Below are 23,104 nucleotides of genomic sequence, written 5' to 3' on the forward strand. Positions count from 1 at the left end.
CTCACATGTTGGCCTAGCATACCACAAAACTTATTAGGCAACAAATGACAAGAGGGGAATTTAGCCCTTTGGTAGAGTGCATGAAGCCTGGGCTCCATCCTAACATCTACATCATGAGCCATAAGTCTTTCACCCATAGATAGCAGCCCTTGAAACTGCCTAGAGAACATGAGAAACAGAAGCTAATCTCTTCAAATCCATGTCAGAAACAAGCAAAATCTGCAGGGTCCATTTGTTTTTCACCCCTTTTCCTGCTCCCCTTAAAGAGACTTATTGTACAGTGAGAGATAAATAACCAGGGAGACCCTCCATTACAAGCCCATATGTGGTCCCCCCTACTAATCAACAGGGTAAATCTGGGACTCCAGCTTCTGTGCTTGCAAGTGATCTGACCAATAGGGAGCTGAAATGAAGGCAGAAAGAGGACTCCTGCATCAATAACTCTAGGAAATGCAGAATATTGGGAGTCCAGTGCAGATGCACAAATGACCCCATCTTTAGGGGCCAGGATGTTATGTCTCACAGCAGCCTTGGCGTTTGTCATGCCTATCCATAACCTCTTGCATTAGGATGCTTGATTAGGTGAAGGCATGCATACAATCATGGCTCGTTGCGCAACCCAAGAATGGTGAGCAAAAGAATTCTGGGTAGAGGCATGCAGATATTATCTTAATTCTAATAGAGACCAACTAGAAACACAGCATTCACTACTTACAGCCAAACAATTCAACTTGCAGAAAGCTATTTTTGCTCTCATAGGAGATTATTATTACAGGGCATTGGTCTATAGCTTCTTTGACAAAACTAGGAGAGTATCTGACACCAAAAAAATTACGGTATGTTGATATGGAATAATGTCCCCTACTTCAGATAGTCATCAACAAGCCCTCAAAAAGAAAAGGTATTCACACTTGGCAGGATTACAACATTCAACTACAATAACACTAGTATTTTGGACCTGCCAATTTGCAAGCATGCACAATGTGAACTATTTGTGTACCTGTAGCCAAACAAATAATTACGGAAGTGTTTGCTGAAGACGAATAAATTGTCCACCCAGGGCAAGGGGTGCTGACAGGAGGGAACAGTCTTCCTTACAACTGTATAGTGCAGGGGGAGAAGATAGGCTGCGTCTGTCAGGAAGCTAGTGAGAGCTGTAAAGGGGGGGCGTGGGCTTCCCTGCAACTCTATATGGAGGCTGTGTCAGACTGACACAGTGGTAGATTGTGTATTAGATTTGTATTAAGTTTCTATATTCCTACTGAGATTTTGTAAAGCACTGTATAAAATGGAGGCTCTATATAAATAAACAATACCTCACAAATAATTGGATCCTCTTGAGATGCTGCATGATGTAATAATGTTTTACATTCTTCATCTGTGAAACTGTACATTTTAGGGGATAAGTTTCCAGTAAGTGAAACATGAATAATTCAAGATAAATACTTTAATTACATATTTTAGGTGTATTTTGCAAAGAAAAGAGCTATGAGGTGTGGCTATTAAATAACAAGACTGTACCTGTAAAAATAAACCGTACTGCATGAGTTAAAAGGGAGTGGGGGAACATTGACCTTGGACTATCCCAAAACGGTTTTGTAAGTTTCACCCCTCTCGCATAGATAATGCTGTCTAACAGCGTTCGAAGAAGTTGTGTTTTTCCCATGTGTTATAAAAAATGCTTAGTTTAAATGTAAAGCAAAATGCCCACTGAATCTTTCTGTATTGTAACTGAGGCTTACGAGGCAGACTGTATGTTATGTGCACGTGTATTTGAGTTGCACAAAAGATTTAGTGAGGATGTTGAACGTCCCGGAAAGCCTTGTACATCAAAAACAAATGAAAATGTAGAAAAACTGAGAAAATTGTATGAATTGACCATCGACTCGGCATCCGAATGATAGCAGAAATGGCAATCATCGACAAAGGTACTGTTAGGCAAGTTTTGCATAAGGATCTTTAACATGACAAAAGTTTGTGCTAAGATGCAGAAAGAAAAACGAAAGCTAATTTGTACAGACATTGCAGAACAAATTCAAGCAGAATCGCATTTTTTAGATAAGGTTATTTATTACTTGTGATGAAACATGGATCTTCCAGTGCGATACCGATACAAAACGCCAGTTCAGGCACTGGAAAACACCATCATCACCAAATATGAAGTAAACATGTTAAAGTAAATCCCTGTTAATTGTTTTCTTTGATATTAAGGGATTTATTTTGGAAGACTGGGTACCAGAAGGCGCAACAGTGAATCAACATTACTACAAAAATGTTTTAGTAACTTTGCGGGAGAGAATCAGAAGAAAGAGGCCAGATTTTTGGAAAAATGGTTTCATCCTCCATCAGGACAATGCACCAGCCCACACCGCTCTCTATGAAGCAGTTTTTGGCTGAGAAACAGATTGCAGTGCTAGAACACCCTCCATACTTGCCAAACCTAGCACTGTGTGACTTCTTTCTTTTTCCTAAAGTCAAATCTGTACTCAAGGAAACCAGTTTTGCATCAGTTACTGAGACAAAGAAGAAAATGATGAGACAACTAACAGATGAAGATGGATCTGTGTGGATGCAGAGGGGGAACAGAATTAAAATGTCCTTAATATAACTAAACATTAATTATAGCATCAGCCTCGTTATTTAATAGCCACACCTCGTATATATTACACATGGCCTATTTTTTTAGTATGGAGAAACAGACAATGTAAACACAATTGGAAAAAGTTTTCAATAGAAAAACCATCTAACACAAGTGATGCAATACACAATATAATATGGGAATTGTCACTTTGTGGTTGATACTAAGGGGTAAATTTACTAAGATGGGAGTTCTATTAAGAAGTGATGTTGCCCATACTAACCAATCAGATTCCAGGTATTATCTTCTAGAAGGTGCTAGATAAATGAGAAGTAGAATCTGATTGGTTGCTATGGGCAACATCACTTTTCAAATAGAACTCCCATCTTAGTAAATTTACCCCTAAGTTGGTGTAAGTTTACAGTAATTTTTTTAGCTTTTTCAATTGCATTTCCATACATATGTGGAGCTCAAGATGAGATCCAGCCAACAACAGTAGTGTATGTGGTTTACACCATACATAAATCAGGGACACTTATGTTTATTTGCAACATGTTATAAAAGGAGACTTCTTTCTTACCTGGTTAAGTCCTTTTCTTCAGACATCAGTCTCCTTTTCTTCTTCACACTTCCATAGAGGACACAGGCTTAAACCATGGGACGTCCCAAAGCTAACTCATTACGGAAGGGGATGCGCCGGAGAGCCCCTTCGCCAAAAGCCACGGCAGCGAAGGTGGCAAATGAACAGAACCGGAATAAAGCATGGACGGAGGACCATAGGGAGTCTTACGAAGCTGCTCAGCCGAAGCACCGCTGGTGAGCCACCCAAGAAGCACAATCCGGTGAAAAAATCAGACTGTAAAGACTGAACATAAAGGACCACCATCGCAAAAGCATAACGGAACATCAAACTGAGCCAACTGCTAAGTTCTGTGTGGAATCCAGCCAGTCCCATTACGAAATCCGTATAGCACTAAAGTGGGGCCATCCTACTGAGAACTCCAAGTCCGAAGCCCCAAAGATCCAGGGTGCCCCTTCGTAGAAAAATAGGCGACTGAGCACAGGAACCAAACAGTACTGATAAGAAACCCGAGGGACCACCGAAGGTAGCCTAAGCAAATTCAAAGGGCAGCCTGGTCCCAGTGAAACAACCCCACGAGGATGGACAGGACAACGCGCCCCAGAGAAACGCTTGCGGGGAGCAGGAAAGCGGTGATCCATATAACAAATGTCAGCAGAGTCCAAGGGCTCAAAGGGCGACAACTGAAGAGCTCTAAGCATCTAAAAACAAAGTCCAAGGAGACGAGAAACACCGTCCGAGGAGGAAAGATCGTACATCAGGTATCCGAGCAAACTGCTTCTGAAGCGGACAAAAAGTTTAGGAACCTGCAACTTCCAAGAAGAGAGGAGGAGGGACACATCCAACCCCACCAGCTGAAGTGAGAGGATCCAAGAGAGAAACTCGCTGGGAATAAAATTCCAGGTGGAACCCCAAGCAAAGTAAATCCGCCGAAGCAGTGACTCAAGACTCAGGCAAGAGCAACGAGACGGGCCAGATTCAGATAGAAGCATGGGCCCTGAGACAGAAGATCCGGCCACAAGGAAGATGCAGCAGAGCGTGGATAGAAGATCTACATACCAAGCTCCATGGGAGGCAACCAGGATTACCATGCCTTCCTCCCACTGCAGCTTGCGGAGTGCTCACGGATCCACGAAATCGGAAAGGCAGGCATACTGTGTGAAAGAAGAAACTTCTGCCGGACCGTCAAGACGTCCACTCTAAGGGCTCCCGAAACCCAGGTATGGGTAGGTAAAATCATCTCAACCCGGATTTGAACCCAGGTATCTGGTATATTATATGCTGTAACTTAGCCCTTTGAGCCATAGCAGCTTCACAGCAGTACCTGAATAGTCTATGTTCGTGGCGAAATGCCACCAAGGCCGAGAGGCGTGTGGACAAAACCCTGGATAGGTGCTCAGGTGACCGAGGAAGCTCTCTTCCACAACCCGGACTCTGGGGAGGAAGACTACCGACAAAGCCGGAAGCTGACACAATGTCCAGATGAGAACTCGACTCACCTTCTTCAATGCACCATGACTGCGAGTACAACTAGTTTATGTAGGCGATGGCAATCACGTAATTGGATTGAACCTGGATCGCGGACCAGGCTGTAGGAGCAGCCAAGCCAGGCAGAGGGCTCTGAAGATTGTTCAGATATCTACAAAGTTGATCGGCACCCGGAGGCTGTTCATTGACCCTGTAAGCTTGTTGACTGTGGATAAGAGGACCCTGTGTAGAATCCCAAAGGGGACAGTCCCAGTGTAAGTTGGAGGCCTGAACCACCAGAGGAAGAGCCTAGCTTCCCAGTAAGGTGTGAGCTCTTGGTGGAGCCTCAGCTGGAAAGGATGCAGGCACCTACGCTTAAAGTGAATCTCTGGCTCCTAAGGCAGAATGCTATAATGTACTAGCTAGGCCCCAGTTGGGATACTAGTAGGGGGAGCGGGCCCTGGGGTTGCCAGTCTGTGTGACAGGCACACTGACAATGCAGAGGATAGGCACTAGTCCTTAGCCAACTGCAACCTTACCTATAAGAGAGGTAGTCCAGATCGGCTCCAGGTGGAAGTCATGGCTGACTGACTCTGCTGCAAATCTGCAAAACATCGGACACAGAGCCCATCGTGGTACGAGCCTGAGGAGAAAATACAGAGGTACAAGTCCTGCAGTTACACAACACTGAAGCACCCCCAACCCTGGGTGCTTTGCCCTTGGGGAACCTGATAAGCAATCCAGGGTAGTCTCCACACACCAGTTAGGAAAACTACTATAAAGGTGAGTGCAATGAATGTGACCTCACCCCCACAATAAGCGGGGCTTTACAGGCAAGGGATGTACATAACTGTCAGAAGAAACTGAAAAATCAAATGTACTCCAGAAACATTCACAAAAATAGTGAAAGATAGTACCCCAATGCCTATCCCGGACCCAAACAGACACACCACAATGTGGAATAAATCTATTATCCTAGATATGAATAAGTAAGTAAATACCAAATGACATAGATATCGAGTAGTTTATTCATTATTGATTTTGATATCTATAAGCTCTACACATTTAAATCCTCTTAGAAACAGACACAGATAATATATAAAAAAAACATCCACGGTGTCATCCAAAATGATGTATAGGAAGCACCAGCTGTATGCTCCAATTAAATGCAATGTGTTGTTTCTCTCGTAACAGTCTGTATTGAATGACAAAAGTTAAAATGTAGCATATGCATATGAAAAATATCAATTCCGCAGTGTGCAATATCCAGCTTTGACCAGCTTGTAATAGATCTTTGATGGGAAATCCAAAATACTTGTGCCAATACATTACAAACAAACAGTTGCTAGAAGTCCGCAGGTAGTCCCAATAGACGCAGATATGTGATATAAGACCAGCCAATACAGGTCATAGTCTGTGGACTAAGAAAGTTAGGAGCACTGGGACCAGATTTGATAAGCTCTTTCATAGGCCGCCAAGATATATATACACCAGGAGGTATACGCAGATAATCTGCTCACCTGGTAGAGGTCCTCTCTCATACAATGTCGGATCTCACCTCTGCACTGGTATAGATAGGAGCGTCACTGTTGGCTATGTAGCGATTCCTCTGGCAGAGCGGCGGATGGCAAATATCAATCCCCCATGGTTGTGATAAACACGCTCACCGTGGATTCTTCATACAAACATCCGGCAATTACCACACTTCAATTGTAATAGCGAAGGCGGTCAACGGAGGAGCCACAGCAGGCAGTTCGGTTTCCCTTGTTCTGGTCTGGGATAATGCGATAGGCTCCACACGGGTAACCACAGGGATAATAGGTCAGGAGTGCAGGCTTTGCTCCAGGGACACCCTTAACGTTTCTTTCTCATTTGAGAATTTCTTCCACAGAAACATTCACTGCTGTACCAATGGACAGTTAACGCTCAACAATCCATACCTCAGTCGGTAGAAAGGAGCATAGGGCCTGATTCAGAACTGAACGCTCTGACCAGAGCACTCGCTCTGAATCAGTGCCCTCCTACCTGAAAATGGAGCGGCCTCCTGGCCGCTCGCATAGCTGTGGGTGACCACCCACAGCATATGCGAGCGTCCATGATGATGGTCGCGATGGTCTTTACCATTGCGACCATCGGGCTTGCGACGGAGACCCTGCGGTAGGGTCTCGCTGCCGCAAGCCCAGGAGTGATTTTGGCTCTATCAGAGCCAAAATCACTCCCACTGACATCACTAGTGATGTCAGTGGGGCCGGCTTCAGACGGTAGGCGTTCCCATGGGAACGCCTCCGTCTGGCAGGCACGCCCACCAAAGGGGGCGTGCTGTCAATCAACATCGACAGCACGTCCCCTTTGGTGCGAGACCCGGAGCGATGGAGAGCCCGTCGCTCGCCGGGTCTCGCGCATGCGCACGACGGAGCTCCCTCCGTCGTGTGCATGCGCAGTGGGGGAACATCGACCCGCTTGCGAGCGGGTCTGAATGACCCCCATAGTGTATAACCTGAGCCCATAGGAATAGGTATACAGGAGTCCTTTGCTGCTCTCCAGAGACTAAATGTGCGTATCCACTACACGAGAGTGGTACAACTGTATGATTACAACATTGTAATCGTTCTTCATCCTGTGCAGTGGATAATAGGCCTGATTCAGAGCCACTCGTAAGCGGCAGCACGTTCGCTCCGAGCGATGTTTGGCCAACTGCGCATGCGTACGGATCGTTATACGCATGCGCGAACCAGTCAGTGCGGTCGAAATTCATGTGCTCGCAAAATAGCGAATGCCTGCTAATTTGAGTGACAGAATGAGGCGTATGTGGGTGGTAACAGAGGAAGGTGCTTGAAAACGGGGAGTGGAAATCAGAACGCAGGCGTGCTTAAAGGTCAAAACGGGCGTTTTATGGGTGTGCATAATTAAAACAGCAGCGTCATTAACCACGTCACTGGGTTATTTTATAGCCAGAACTGCTCGCAAAATTGTGGTAGCAAAAACCGACCACAAGAATAGCGAGCAGCTCATACCCTGTTCGATGTACTCGATTAATCTAATAAATAGCGGACATGATGTAGGATGCGAGCGGCCAGGGGGCGTAGTTTCCCAAAAAACGACCGCAAATTTTGTTCGCTCGTTCAGACCTAGAGGCGTGAACAGACCGCAAACAGCGAACGGTTCATTTGAATAGCCACCCCTATTTTCAGGACGAGCGAGCGCTAATTGCGTCCGGCTCTGAATGAGGGCCAATGTGCCAACACTGAACGATATGTCGTTCAGTGCAGGCACCCTCCCTCATCCATAACATGCCCAACCTGTCATTATCGGCAGGTTCGCCTGCATGTTCAGGTGATGATAGATGTCGAAATCGACCAGCGGGAGAGCGCATTGCTGGTCGTTTGACATTTTGCTGCACGATTTATGAATGATTAATGAGCGATTGAATAACAAGAGATATGGTAAGAACTTACCTTTGTTATCTCTGTTTCTACGAAGTCCATAGGGTCCACAGGGTGACCTTGGGGTATAGCTGGATCCTCGGGCACCACAGAGTTAAAGCTTTCAGCTGCTCCCAGGATGCACTTGGGTCCAACCTCCCCTATACCCCGCCCCCGAGCCACAGGCACCTCAGTTGGTAAGCAGCCCAGGCCGGAGGAGGAGACGAAACAGAGAGAAGGAAGACTGGAACACACAAGAACCATACTCACAGAAATGGGAGACGGAAAACCGGTGACCAGTCACAGAGCCCATATGAAGCCAGGTGCGTCAGGGCGGGTGCCCTGTGGACCCTATGGACTTCGTAGAAACAGAGATAACAAAGGTAAGTTCTTACCATATCTCTTGTTTTCTACTTCAGGGTCCATAGGGTGACCTTGGGGATGTCCCAAAGCAGTCCAACTAAGGGCGGGGACGCTCCTGTGCTGATAGGATGCATCCTTTGGGCGCCGGGTTCTCCTGAGAGGCAAAGGTGTCAAACGCATAGAACCTCAAAAAGGTCTGAATGGAAGACCAGGTGGCCGCCTTACAGAGCTGAACAGCAGAGGCGCCACGGCTAGCAGCCCAAGAAGGGCCCACAGACCGAGTGGAATGAGCCTTAACAGAGGCTGGAACAGGTAAACCCTCCTGCATATAAGCCTCAATAATAACAGAACGAAGCCAAAGGGCTAGAGTCTGTTTGTTGTGAAAACCAAAGAGGATAAACACAGAATCCGACTTCCTCACAGAACTAGTCCGGTCCACATAAACCTGGAGAGCACGGACAACGTCTAAGGAAGCCTCCCCAGCCGAAAGATCAGGCGACTGAAAGGTTGGTACAACAATTTCCTGATTAATGTGGAACCTGGAAACCACCTTAGGCAGGAACTCAGGACGAGTGCGAAGCACCGCTCTGTCCTGATGAAAAATCAGAAAAGGGGAACGACAAGAAAGCGCCCCCAAATCTGAAACCCTCCTGGCAGAAGCAATTGCCAAGAGGAAAACAGTTTTAAAAGTTAGCCACTTGAGCTCCACTGACTCCAAGGGCTCAAAAGGCGGACCCTGTAAGGCCCGAAGAACCACCGCCAAATCCCACGGGGCCACAGGTGGCACAAAGGGAGGCTGGATTCTCAAAACTCCCTGGAAAAAGGTGTGTACGTCCGGCATAGCAGCGATCCTGCGCTGGAACCACACCGACAGAGCAGACACGTGCACCTTCAGCGAAGAAAGACGTAATCCTAAGTCCAAACCCGACTGAAGGAAAGCCAGAATACGCGAAACCCGGAACACCTGGGGATCATAGTTTCTGGCCTCGCACCACTGAAAGAAAGTGTGCCACACTCTGTGATAGATCCTCGCGGAAGCAGGCTTGCGCGCCCTCAGCATGGTGGTAATAACGGAGCTAGAAAAGCCCCGAGACCTCAGGACGGCTGTCTCAAGAGCCACGCCGTCAAAGATAGTCGACCCAGATCCAGGTGAAGACAGGGCCCCTGAGACAACAGGTCCCGCCGTTGAGGTAGGAGGTACGGAGCGTCGATGGACAGGCTCTGCAGATCGGAGTACCACGGCCTTCTGGGCCACGCTGGAGCCACCAGGATCAGTGTGCCTCCGTCCTGTTTGAACTTGCGCAGGACCCGAGGCAGCAGAGATATCGGAGGGAACAAGTAAGCCAGTTGAAACAGCCATTTCACCGACAGCGCGTCTATCAGACTTGCGCCTGCGTCCCTTGTCCTTGACCCGTACACAGGCAGCTTGTGATTGTGACGGGACGCCATCAGGTCCAGCTCTGGCAGCCCCCACTTGTCCACGAGTAGTTTTAATACCTCTGGATGAAGCGACCATTCCCCGGGATGCACGTCGTAACGGCTGAGGAAGTCTGCCTCCCAATTGAGGACTCCTGGGATGAAAACTGCCGAGAGAGCTGGAAGATAGCGCTCCGCCCAAGCCAGGACGCGGGACACCTCCGACATCGCAGCTCGACTGCGAGTCCCTCCCTGGTGATTGATGTACGCCACCGTGGTGGCGTTGTCTGACTGCACCTGAACGGCCCTTCCGTGAAGAGTGGTGCCGGACAACTGCAGGGCTCTGTATACTGCCCGCAGTTCCAGGATGTTGATGGGAAGAAGCGCTTCCTCTGCCGACCAACGACCCTGAAGTGACAAGGAGCCTGTCACCGCCCCCCAACGCCGGAGACTGGCATCTGTCGTGAGCAGAACCCATTCCGGGATCCAAAAGGGGCGCCCCTCTAGGAGATGAGCCGTCTGCAGCCACCAGGCTAGGGACAGACGCACCTCCGAGGACAACACCAGCATCTGAGAGCGGATCCTGTGTGGCAATCCGTTCCATTCCGAAAGAATCAGCCCCTGCAGGGGCCTGGAATGGAACTAGGCAAACTCCACCATGTGGAATGCCGACACCATGGACCTCAAAACTCTCATCGCTGAGTGCACCGACACTCTGCCACTGCTCAGACAACTGTGAATCCGCAGTAAGGAGGAGACCTTCTCTGGAGTCAGAAAAATCCGTTGCTGACGAGAGTCCAGCAGGGCCCCCAAATGAACCATCCGCTGTGATGGGATGAGGGAGGACTTCTTCCAGTTGATCAACCAGCCGTGCGCCTGTAGACAAGCGACCGTCAGGTGGAGATGCTGGATCAGTACCTCCGGGGAGCTTGCCAGCAAGAGGAGGTCGTCTAGATACGGTAGCAACCGTATTCCCTGGCTCCGAAGATGAGCCGCCATGACCGCCATCACCTTGGTAAATACCCTTGGTGCCGTGGAGAGACCAAAGGGTAGAGCCCTGAATTGGTAGTGGTTGTGGAGAATAGCAAACCGCAGAAACCGTTGGTGTGATGTTGCTATAGGCACATGGAGGTAGGCGTCCTGGATATCCAGGGAGACCATATAGTCCCCTGGTTCCATCGCCAGAATGATGGAACGCAAAGTTTCCATCCTGAATTTGGGAACCCTGAGAAACCTGTTCAGGGACTTCAAATTGAGGATGGGGCGATGAGAGCCATTGGGTTTCTGCACCAGAAACAGCATAGAGTAATACCCCATCCCACGTTGAGACTGTGGCACGGGTATAATGACCCCCGCCGTCAGCAAGGCCTCTATGGCTTCCTGAACCTGCAAGGCCTTGGTTTTGTCCTGAGAAGGACTTGTGCAAAAAAACTGGCCAGGCGGCCTGTGCCGAAAAGACAGGGCGTACCCCTGGGAGACCACTTCTCGCACCCAGGCATCCGTGGTGGTATTGTGCCAGCACTGGGCGAATTGAAGAAGTCGGCCTCCCACTCTGGGGTCCCCCAGAGGGAGGCCCGTCCCATCACGCAGAAGGCTTATCTTCTTTCTTGGAAGAAGGGCGCCTAGCACTCCAGGCTTGCTTCTTTGGCTTTGAGGCGGTCTTGGGTGCGGACTGCCTCGGGAAGGACTGACCCTTTGCCTTGCCCTGAACCCGAAAGGAACGAAAGGCCGAGCTCCGGACCTTAGCAGGTGTAGTAGCTGAAGGGAGGAAGGCTGACTTGGATTTTACCAGGGTATCTACTATTTTGTCCAGGTCCGGACCAAATAGTAATTCTCCATTAAAAGGTAAGGCCTCCAAGTCTTTCTTTGAATCTGCGTCTGCTCTCCAAGACCGCAACCACAAGGATCTACGAGCAGACACTGCTGCCGCCGAAACCCTAGAGGTCAACAGGCTAGCATCCAACGATGCTTCTCCAATGTAGGAGGCGGCATCTCTCATCTGTCCTAACAACGCCCTCTGGACGTCCGGAGCTTCATCCGTAAACGTGTCCTCCAAGGCGTTGGCCCACCCCTCAATGGCCTTGGCCACCCAGGAGATGGCCATGGACGGCCGGGCTACAGCCCCTGAGAGAGAATAAATAGACTTTAGACAAGTCTCCACCTTCCTGTCCGTAGGATCCTTCAGCGAGGATATAGACGGCAATGGCAAAGCAGCACTCCTGATGAGGCGTGTTACATGGGAATCGACTGCAGGCGGAGTTTCCCATTTCTTACAATGCGCTTCCGGGAATGGATAATTGGACGCCAAGCGTTTCTGTGGCAGGAAACGCTTACTGGGTGTCTGCCAGGCCACCGCCATGTGATCAGTCAACTGATCAGACAAGGGGAACGCTGCAGAAGTAACCTTAGTTTTTTTAAAACTAGGATACCTCGACTTGGGAGCGGGTGCCTCATCCTCAATCAGAAGAATGGCCCGCACCGCCTTAACCAGAGCCCGCACATTGATGGAAGACTTAGTGTCTACCTCCTGGACTGAGGCATCTGAGGCTGAGTCATCCTGCACCTCACCATCATCCGAGGACCCCTCAGAATCCGAAAGATGCGTAGCCTGCGCCATGACTGAGCGTTTAGACGCCCTGGAGGGCACGTCACTGCGCAACATCGACTGAAAAGCCGAAGATGCTGCCGCCAAATCTTGGACAGTGTGGGAAAGCGCATCCACCCAGGGTGGAGGAGCTGCCACAGGACCCTGAAACGGCACCACCGCCTGCTGCGCCACAGGGGTGGACTGAATATACATTGGCAACCCCGCATAGGGACCAACAGGCTGAGACCCCGGGGGAGTCTGCAATAATTGTGGGACACCCGGGGAATGGGGGATGGCAGGCAGAGGCAACGCCCTAGTAGGGGCGGCAGTCGGGACCGACAGACGGTCCGCGATGGACACCAGCACCTGGGAAAACATCGCCCATGGTGGCTCCTGCGACATGGGAGGTTTAGACATACCAGGGAGCGCCTGGCACCGTCCGCACAGGCCGTCCTGTGACAAATCTTCCCTATCCACTCCTGCAGAACAACGCCTGCAGGAGAACAATACCGGAGCCCCGGAGTGCTCAATCTCCTCCTCAGACATGACTTAGGAAGAAAACGTGCACACTCACCAGTGTGCTGAACAACAGCCCACAATATGGTACTGTGTAGCACACAACTGTATGTGACGGACCTCACAAATACATGATTTATATAGGCGAGGTCTGTAGAAACACCCTTCCCCCGCACACCTGTAGGGCTTGTAGGAGAAGGAAAGGGATAGGTATAAGCTGACAGTAAGTAGAAAAAAGACACAGACAGGCAGCACTAGCAAAAGTCACATACCATGAAGGAAGATATACTCACTGCACCTTTCCACTACAATCAACCTCCCAGATTCAGTGTCTGGGAGGGCTATAGTGCTGTGTACACTGTCCTTGTCGGGGGAGAGGTACACAGGAGGACCGGTCCGCGTGCTCCCTGAAGATCTGCGCTGCCAGTAAGAAAATGGCCGCTGGAGACCTCAGAGGAGGAGTGGCCCGAGTAGCTGCAGCTCAGCGACGCCAGACTCCGTGCTGAAAGGCGCGCTGAGCTGAGGGGAGGAGCAGCTAGACAGGGAAGGCTTCCTCCCCTGGCTAGCATATTTAACCCCCGGGTTGCCGGCATCCCGCTTGCCGCATAATTTACCCTGGTGGTCTAGTGGTCTGGCGGGGTATGCCTCCGCTGGAGGGGGGGCCCGCCGCCACCGCTAGCGCCCCCGGTCTGTCCCCTAGACTGGGGGCATGGGACTGCATTTACAAGGAACCCGCGCACCGCCGCTAATCAGCGGTGCGCGGCTTACCTGATCTCCCCGGCGTCTCCGGCAGCAGTCCCGGGGGAAACCAGAGTCCGGCTAGTACAGACTCTGGCTTCCCCCGCCGCGATCCCCAGTTCAGTGCTGGCGTCGCGGCGCCAGCAGGGAGAAGGAGCGGCAGCGTGGGCGTCTGTACAGACAGCCCGGCGCTGCCGCTCTGGAGAAAAACTGAAGTAAAAAATAAATAAATTTAACTAAGTTAAAATAAAAAGCTTTAGGGGGCTGCTCCTGCAGCCCCCCCCCGCAGGGTGACCCGACTCCGGCCGGGCACCATCTTAAACTGAGGTGCCTGTGGCTCGGGGGCGGGGTATAGGGGAAGTTGGACCCAAGTGCTTCCTGGGAGCAGCTGAAAGCTTTAACTCCGTGGTGCCCGAGGATCCAGCTATACCCCAAGGTCACCCTGTGGACCCCTATGGACCCTGAAGTAGAAAATAACTGTCGTAATCGTTCAATCGTCTAGTGGATACGCACCTTTACTGAAGCAGGCACAGGGTAAAATGGCCGCTCAGTGTCTCAGTTGGGAGAGGAGAGAGAATCCCTTTGGCATGGCTGGTGCAGTGAGGGAGCGGGGGAGGGGCTGAATGGGGAGAGCCTACCTAACCCTTGCTGATACGAGATCCCCCAGGGCAATGGCTGCTTGTAATGTTGCGCCCCATTGCCAGGGCCCTGCTGGTATAGCGGAGGCGCTAGCCGGCCTGGGCGACCGCTGTCAGCACTGCTGGTAGTTTCCCACACCGGCGGTAACAGCCTTTAGCACTGTTCGTGCTCCTTCCCTGGCGTCCGGCTGCGGGTCCCCAGTGTGCACTATGGGACTGGCCGAGGTCACTGACCTGCATGCCGGTGCCCCCGGCGGTTGGTGGAGTGGCAGTGCGAGTGTCTTATAGGACGCCTAGCGCTGCACGCTCATAGTAAAAAGTAGAGAAAATAAATAAAATTAAACTACTACTTTTATTTAGACTGCAGAACAGTCTCCACCTGTGCCTTGCTCCTGCATGGGAAACAAACTGAACTGACCTGGCTGGGGGCTGGGTATAGGGGGTGGAGTCGGGGCTGCTGGGAGAAGAAGTTTAACTATTTGGTGCCCGGGCTCCTCCTGCTCAACCTATACCCATGGTCTAAGCCTGTGTCCCCTATGGAAGTGTGAAGAAGAAACATTTATTTTATGTGCACCAACAGCATTCACTATTAGGCATTAAGTAAATAGCAATTATCCTCTCTTGTACAGCAGAAACAGCTCCCCACCCTGATCACAAAATCATAATCTATCCCAGTGGGATGAAGAAATCTCCAGTCGGTGTCACAGAATGTGTGCTGGCATCCGCTATTTGCATCTGCCTATGCTCTCACAGCAGTATATGCCCATTTGTCCAGGTTAGAATGTGATCACTGTACGAACACTCCCCTATTGTACTTGACTGACGTTAGGAAACCTCTGATCTTCTCATCCTGGCACAGACAAGTGTAAGTGGCTGAATTGCACAAATGTGCATGGGCACAGGGCGAACATGCAAGATACGCCACACTTACTGGCATAATACTCCCTCTGCATCAGCACATTCATCCTAAAGGGGCTATACACACCCCTTGTGGTAAATGCGGGTACTATCCATGATCTGCTGGCAGAGGCTGTGAAAGACAGACGCCATGCTTCTGCGTGTTTCTCAAACCCCTTTAATCAGCAATTTGTATTAACTACTTTTTATAGGTTTCCCATCTACAACAGCAATATATGTTATACCTGGGTATAAAGAAATGGGATTGGCATACGTTTCTAAGTTTGATGCTGTCATGACTACGAATTGCAGCTAATGCGCTTGTAAATATATTCATGTTTTCACTGCAGAAATCCACTCTCACTTCTCTGTTCATCTCTTTGTTTCCTTCTTTCTGGAATAAAAAAAAAAAGGATAATGATGACATAATTATTGTTTCCTACAAGAAATGTGAATCCGGATAACATAAATGTCCATCTGCTAAGATACATTAATCATACAAAACCCTCAGTAAGGGTAGAAAGTAATAAGAGATTGCCCTGCATATGAATATTATTTTGGATGGGGTAAAAGGGTTAAGAAGATGCTCTTGCACAACATACCTATATTTCAGTAGCTGATGTCTAGGCAGCTCCATGGCCTGAGGGCCAAGCAGGAAGATGAGTTTTTAGTGACACATTGGTGATCACATCGGTCACAATCAGCCATTCAGCCTTTGGGCTGAGCAGCCTTATCACATTGGGGCCCTGCTAACCAGTAAGTTCTTGGCTGAATCACTGTAATTGTGGGCTGCATTACATCTGGAGATGTCTTTCAACTGCTACTGATATTTTGTACATAATCCATGAATAGATGTGATGATAGCATTATCAAAGTCCTTAACCCAGAGGTTCCCAAAGTCCGCCATTACAGTCCACGTTTTAGGGATATCCAAGCTTGAGTCCAGATGGTTAAATGAAATAGATTGAGGCACTAATTAAGTCACCTGTGCTCAAGCATGGATATCCCTAAAACGTGGACTGTAATGGCGGACTTTGGGAACCTCTGCCTTAACCTATAAAGCCATCTTAATTATCATATCAGCCTTGTGATCTTTCTTTTCTCTAATAATGTATATTATTTTAACTACTTTACAGTTTACATAAACTGAAATATTACTTCTGTATCGAAAAATATAATGGATACAAATGTTGGTAACTTGAACAATCAGAATAATACAATAATAGGTATGACACCTGTAAAGTGATCTCAAATTCTTAGCTTGTTAGTGAAGTCTATTGTAAAGGGGCATACACACTAGACGATAAAGTGAACGATATGGACGAGAATGTTATCGTTCAAGATCGTCCAGTGTGTATGCACAATATCGATAACGATGACTTCCATCGCCTGAACTTGCAGGCCAATCTGCCGATATTGTCAGATTCTGCAAGTTCGGGGGATGTGGCCGGATGACTACATCGTTCAGTGTGTATGCTACAGTCGTTTGCCCGGGACTTCAAGGGATAACACTAGACAATATCGCTCATGGAGCATATCGTCTAGTGTGTATGAGCCTTAAGTGTAGCTCCTTCATATGCAGGCAGTGGTGTATATAAAGTTTATAAATGGGATGCAGTTAATATCCCGATGATCGGGATGCCAACTGCCGAAATCCCGGCGCCGGAATCCAGATCACCGAGAGAACACAACGTCTGAATCCCGGCAGCCCGATCGTAAGGAGACTGGGGCAAGTTAAGTATTAGCCGTGTGGGGGGAGGGTTAGGTTTAGCCACCCCGGGGGGACTTAGGGTTAGGCTGCAGGAGGGGGGAGGTTAGGGCTAGGCTCCAGAGAGTGGGGGTTAGGTTCAGGCACCACCGGGAGGCGGTTAGGGGGTAAATAGGACAGGGGAACAGTACTCACTGTTCATCCTATCGGCATTTCCTCCATTGGTATTTCATGCCGATTCCACATAAATAACTTGCTCTTTTTTTTCCCAAGTTGCTAGCTACTTAAAATCTTCTACTAAGCAAACTGAATCAACAATTTCACTGGCTAATCCCGAACGGCCTGGCTAAAAACCAGTTTCTAGAATTAAGTAGGGCTCTCATTTTAAGTTCTACAGATCTAACCTTTGTAACCTGGCTGGGGAACCATAAATAAATAAGACTTTTAAATTACAACAAAGCCAATTGTAATCCTATTCCTGACGTCACCATGCGTTTTATTACCTGGCCTGTTAGAGGAAGTCTAGTGCTCATAAACAGCAACGATTTATATTGCATCGTCCCAGGTTCAGGTTTAACAACTTTGGCTTTCAGTAGTAACCCTAGATATGAGAGTGCTTATTACTAGATATCTAAAAAGTGTTATTTGAACTTTTTACTGTTCTTACAATCTCTTATGGTGGATGTACAACTATCCAGGTTTGTCATGAAGTGGCAGAACTAATGATCGATAATTGAATGCCTTGCCTAAGCTTTTATTCCTCTTTCAAACATTACACAGTGACGCCTAAATATATAATTGCCTAATTATATAGGGTGAATATAAATTGGAGTGATAAAAAGCCTTAGTGAATTTGATTTACCCACCAGTACTCAACCAGTGAAATCTCTAAAATCTGAACTGTTAGGGTGCCCTGAGGACCGCGTTTGGGAACCTCTGGACTAGGTTATTAGAGTAGCATCCTTTGACAGATACACTCTGGAAAACACAACATATTACCTTGGGTAAGTTAACTAACTTATTTTGCCATATCCTACAATTGTTCCCACATTGTCAGTTTGCCTAAGTGAGGCTAATTGTAACATCCAAACAGGATTGAACATTTTGTGTTGCAAACAGTAAGAATTTACTAAGCTTAAAAAAAAAAAATTATGTCTACTTAATGCAGGACTACGTGGTTTTTTTTTTACTTTTCTATTTGTGTGCCTGCCATTTATTTCTACATGTTCTTCCTGTTGTGTCAGGAAGCCGTAAAAGTGAACGGAAAAAGAACACACTACTTATAATTATTTAGTCCTAGGACTTTTGCAGTAATTTAGTACTAGACATATTGCAAGCAACTAAACAAATATATAAACGTGCATTCAAGGGATAGGTACCGTATAGCGTAAGTAGTCCTCATCTGGCCAGCGTCTAAAAAACTTGTTCATGAATGTCCCATAACATACCCTCATGTTGTATTCTTCATTATTATCTTTTGCCCCTTTAACCAAATGGCTGGATTTCAAAGGAGTTTCAGAGTCCTCATCTTCTGACAGGCTAAGTTCCAGTGATGTATCATAAAACAGGAAGTCCTCATCAAGCGTGGAATCAGACACATAGCTACAGCAATCTCCACATGAACAGCAATAATCAGATGTTTGTGCAGCCTCACTGTCTAGCTGGCAACGTGACCCAGTATATCCATGGGTTTGTGTATGGATCTCATTGTCTTCATCAGCTGTAGCACCTGGATCAACCGTTGCTTCTGCATTGTTCGAGCAGTTAGAAAAAGGCTGAGAATCGGCTCGGGGTGAGCTAGCAGACAAGCTGTCCACAGATTCTGAGAGCCCTTGTTGTAATAAGAGAAGTTGTAAGGCTCTGTCCTCAAACTCCTCTTTTGTGCTGTCAGTGAGTAAATACCGGGGGCTTTGGTTCATGCCTTCAGATGATGCTCTTATGATTTCTCGTGGGTCTACATTAAATAAACCATTGCTTGTATTTTTCCTGGCATGTTTATTTACTTCAACAATGACGGGTGTCTCTTTGTTATCGTAGCTTGCTGGACTGCTTGCTTTCCCATAATTTGGGGTAGTAACTCCATCTGTCTGTAACTTATTCTGTACTGGAAGATTTCCATCTGTACTTGTGGTTTTAGTGGTTACATTATGATCTAAGTTGTTCTCACCAAGTGGAGATTGCTGTATGCCACCATCTTCTATTATGGGCTTGTATGGTGGCTCCACCACCATGGTGACCTGGTCAGATACATTGTTACTCGTCCCACCGTTATTCCCTGAAGGCACAAGTGGGGCTCCCATTCCACAGCTGGAAGCTTGCAGAGGCTTTCTCTCCAGTGCAGCATGGTTCCTTACTGCTGTCCTCTGTGATTCTTCCCTTTCAGCTCTTATATGTGATGCAACGGATTTATCAACATTTATTTTACAAACCACTAATTTATTGGGATTAACTTTCACAGCAGATCCCACTTGTTTGCATGAAGATATTTCCAGCTCCGTGGATGTGATCAGGGGAGAAGTGTCCCTGCAACAATGTAGTTTAGAGTCCCCAGTGGATGGTATGATTTCTTTCTTTCTTGTCTGACAGTTATCTGAAACTGACAAACATCACAATCAACATTGTTATGTGTCACGGGCTAGATGAAAAGTTAATGAAAATTATAAAAAAAAAAATGATATTAACTGAACAGTTTTAGGTTATGTTGTACCAGGAGTAAAGACTCACCACACAAGCCACACCCACCTTGTTCACATGACTACGGATTACCTTTGGCTGCTGTTGCTGGTAAAACGTTGGCTGCATGGACCAGTTCTGTTGCATGAGCCACCACAGTCCGGAACGGACAAAGCCACTTGTTACATGGGAACACATAATCAGTTGTCCCTTTCTTTACAGTAATGCTCCTGCAATAGCACCTGCAGTCTGAGGGAAATACATATTAGCTTAGTCCACAGGTTCTCAAACTTGGTCCTCAGGACCCCAAACAATGCATGTTTTCCAGGTCTCCTCACAGAATCGCAAGTGAAATAATTAGCTCCACCTGTGAATTTTTCAAAATGTATCAGTGAGTAATGAACGCACCTGTGCACCCAAGGCCTTAACTAGGGTAGTGTGACCAGTGCCATGGTGCAGGGCAGGTGGCGCTGTTTGGGCCTGTCAATTTTACTGTTTATTATCACTCTCACTTGTAAATTCCTCTTATTTTATCCCCAGCATCTCCTGGCCTCCCCTATATCTTCCCTGGCCCTTCCCCATGAGGCCATGGTCTTTTATAAAGGTGCACTATCTTATGTCCCTATTTAAAAAAATTGTGGGGGGGGGGGGGCGCCAATGCTCTCTCTTGCACAGGGCACCAAAAAGTCTAGTTATGGCTCTGTGTGCACCTACAAGGAGACATGGAAAACGTGGACAATGTTTGAGAATCACTGGTTTAGTCTATACCTGTGTGTGTGATATGTGCATATACCTTGTATAACTGTATCCTCTATACATCTACATTATGCAGCCCTATATATTATTATATTATTATTATTATATTATAGCTGCATGTGTTTCTGAATGAATTAGGTGCATCTCTTAGGGTTTAGTAGTGTTTTACCCCCACGGCAAGGTAAGGTGGTCACATTCATATCTGTATATGTGTAGATGCAGCATGTGGTGCTTTTCCACGCAGAGAAGTAGTAACATTTATATTTTAAGTCATAGAAGCAAGGTATCCCATGAAAATTATATTACAGATCCAGTATCCCACTCAAACAACAAGCAGACATCCTTTTACATGAGTGTTCACCTTGGGAACAATCATGTGTGGTCTTTAAAATAATATTTTGCTTTTGAGTAAAGCATTTACATCACCAGATCACAATCCTGTAATGATCTACATTAATTAACCAATGTAACTTACTGAAGTGTAGAAAACATGGTCACAGTGCTGGTCCCTTTCTAGAACAAAGCGCAATATTGTACCTCAATAATCAGCTGGCTTTCAGATTAATACAACCAACCATAAACAGTAACATGAAAAGATTTTTTACAGTCACCGGTTAGTATCCTAGTGTGTGCTACATTGTCATCAAAGAATTTTTCTCTTTCATCAAGGCTGGGGGACACTGGACCATGGGATTGTCGGTTGGGGCTGGAGAAGGCACTAAATGACACTGTAGCTTTAATCCTAAACTCATCCCCCCCTGCAATCCCATCATGCCAGAAAAAGATAGGGCACGTTTGGATGGGCTGCTATGCAGCCCATGTAGGTAGGGTATGTTTATTTTTTATTTATCCTCTTTGTATAGTTGAGGTACTGTGCGCTGTGTGAGTGCGGGCGGCTTGCGGGACAGCTCGCAGTGATGGGATGGGACGGGAAATCCCCCCCCGGCATTAAAGTGTGCCAGGCTTCCTTTGGCAGCGGCTCTCCTCACAGGGAGATCAGCGGGCTTCATCAGAGGTTTCCTTTGAATGAAGCGTCCAGCGCTGGTCTCCCCTCCAGCAACGAAGCTGAAAGCCGGGATGAGTCATGCAGCTGCTGGGACTGCTGCATTCGCCTGCACTGCAGAACTCTTCTCCCTTGCTGCAGCGATGTGGGTCCCCTGCATGAAGACTGTATTAACCATGTGTAACTTTACTACCGGTTTTATTTAATGCATGTGATAATTCGGGGGGTGGCTCAGTTAAGCTCACCACTCTGTACGCAAATTGTCAGACGATCAAATCCCACAGTTTAATATCCGATACGCCCCCTCTCTGTATCGCCACAGGTTTAGATAGGAGACTGATGGCGTTGGACAGTAACTGATTGAATCAGGGTACGTCTACCAAAGGGGGGGATCTATCCGCTACCCTAAAGACACGTATGGGGTTGGCGTTGCGGCCTCGCCGCACGGTGGCGTGGGTTCGATTCCTGCTGCGGCCCTAATGGTATTTGGGCCGCTGTTTACTCCCAAGTGTGAGGTAACAAGCAGTTGCCCTCGGGGCCCTTGCATGTATAAGAAGGGCAGTACAGATGGGGTAATGGTTAGCTTTACTGCCTCATAGCACTGAGGTTGTGGGCTCAGTTTCCACATCGGCCCTAACTGTGTGATGTTTGTATGTTCTCCCTGTGCTTGCGTGGGTTTCCTCAGGGTGCTCCAGTTTTCTCCCACACTCCAAAAATATAGTGAACCTGGCGTAGGCAGCAGGGGTGCTACGTGGGCAGGAGTGCTCAATAGCAGTACTGTGTGGGCTGCAGCGCTCAGCGAGTCTGTGTACGCTCTAGTGCTGCGGGTGCAGACTAAGGGCAAACTTGGGGTTCTCTCATCTCTGCCAAGGGCTTTGTTCCCTCTATGGAGTTATCTTCCCAGCAAGGTATTTCCCGCTCAGGTTCTGGAGTTGTAGTGTGCAGCATCACAACTATATCGTCTGTTTGGAGGAATCCTCTGCGGAGGCGCAGGTGGGGGTCCCCATTAGCAACTTCTGAAGGAAAGATCATGCGCGGACTTGCACGGTCTCGAACAAATAGGACTGCCTGTCCTTTCCACCTGATTGCTGCTGTGCGCCACTCGGTTGGCAGGGATTTTATTTCGGGATTCCCAGGCTGTTGCTCTGGGTCTGGCCAAGGGTCTGCCTCCAGTCTTTTCGGAATCGCCGGTTTCAGAACGCGCTACTTCCACCAGATTGACTACCCAAGAACACGGTGGTCGAGGTAGTAGCCGTTTCGACCGATCAGCATCCGCGGTGGATCCGCTAGCTAGACATTGCAGAGCGGTCTCCGGTCTGGTTTAATAGACTCTGAAGTCGATATCCAGCCTTGGCTGGGTGGCATGAGCTATGATCACTACTGTTACCGAATTAGTCATGGGCCTTCTCATTAATTAGCCCTGCGATTCCCTTCTACATTGGCATTAGTAGCTTCAGAGTGGTCAGCTGCGGCCGTTTTAGCTACAGGGCCCTTTGGCTCTAACCTTAGCATATGTGTTCTTTGATGGTGTAAGGAACAACCCAGCAAAGTTTTGGTAAGGAATTTTCTCTGTCAGTGGACATCCCCAGGGGTGGGGTTCGCAGTGTCAAGTTTTGCTCCTTTTTCAGGGTGTGTCCTTGGACGGTCCGGCTTTCTCAAACAGCTTCTTCCCCAACAGGTGTTAGTTTCTAGGGAGACAGAATTTCTAGTCACACTCTTCGTTAGGGGGACAAACTTCATAGAGGCCTAGTACCGAATGGAG

The 23,104-nt window shown here is 47.9% G+C and overlaps 1 protein-coding gene across 3 annotated transcripts in view; it reads right to left on the reverse strand.

Moving 5' to 3' along the window:
• The window catches only part of LOC148519730 (uncharacterized), a 43,129-nt gene that overhangs the window by 1,402 nt on the left and 18,623 nt on the right, over positions 1 to 23,104 (reverse strand). The window contains exons 10-13 of one of the 3 annotated variants that reach the window (XM_088476170.1): positions 19,677 to 19,832; positions 18,290 to 19,506; positions 15,448 to 15,596; positions 1,317 to 1,386 (exon numbers count right to left, since the gene is read on the reverse strand). In XM_088476170.1, coding sequence (XP_088332296.1) covers positions 1,317 to 1,386; positions 15,448 to 15,596; positions 18,290 to 19,506; positions 19,677 to 19,832 — 1,592 coding nt within the window. Of the gene's footprint in view, positions 1 to 1,316; positions 1,387 to 15,447; positions 15,597 to 18,274; positions 19,507 to 19,676; positions 19,833 to 23,104 lie in introns of those variants that run through there. The other 2 variants (XM_088476171.1, XM_088476172.1) reach the window with 2 other exon arrangements.

This window comes from Taudactylus pleione, unplaced genomic scaffold (genome assembly GCF_031769625.1).
Source record: "Taudactylus pleione unplaced genomic scaffold, aTauple2 ptg000184l, whole genome shotgun sequence".
Lineage (NCBI taxonomy): Eukaryota > Metazoa > Chordata > Amphibia > Anura > Myobatrachidae > Taudactylus > Taudactylus pleione.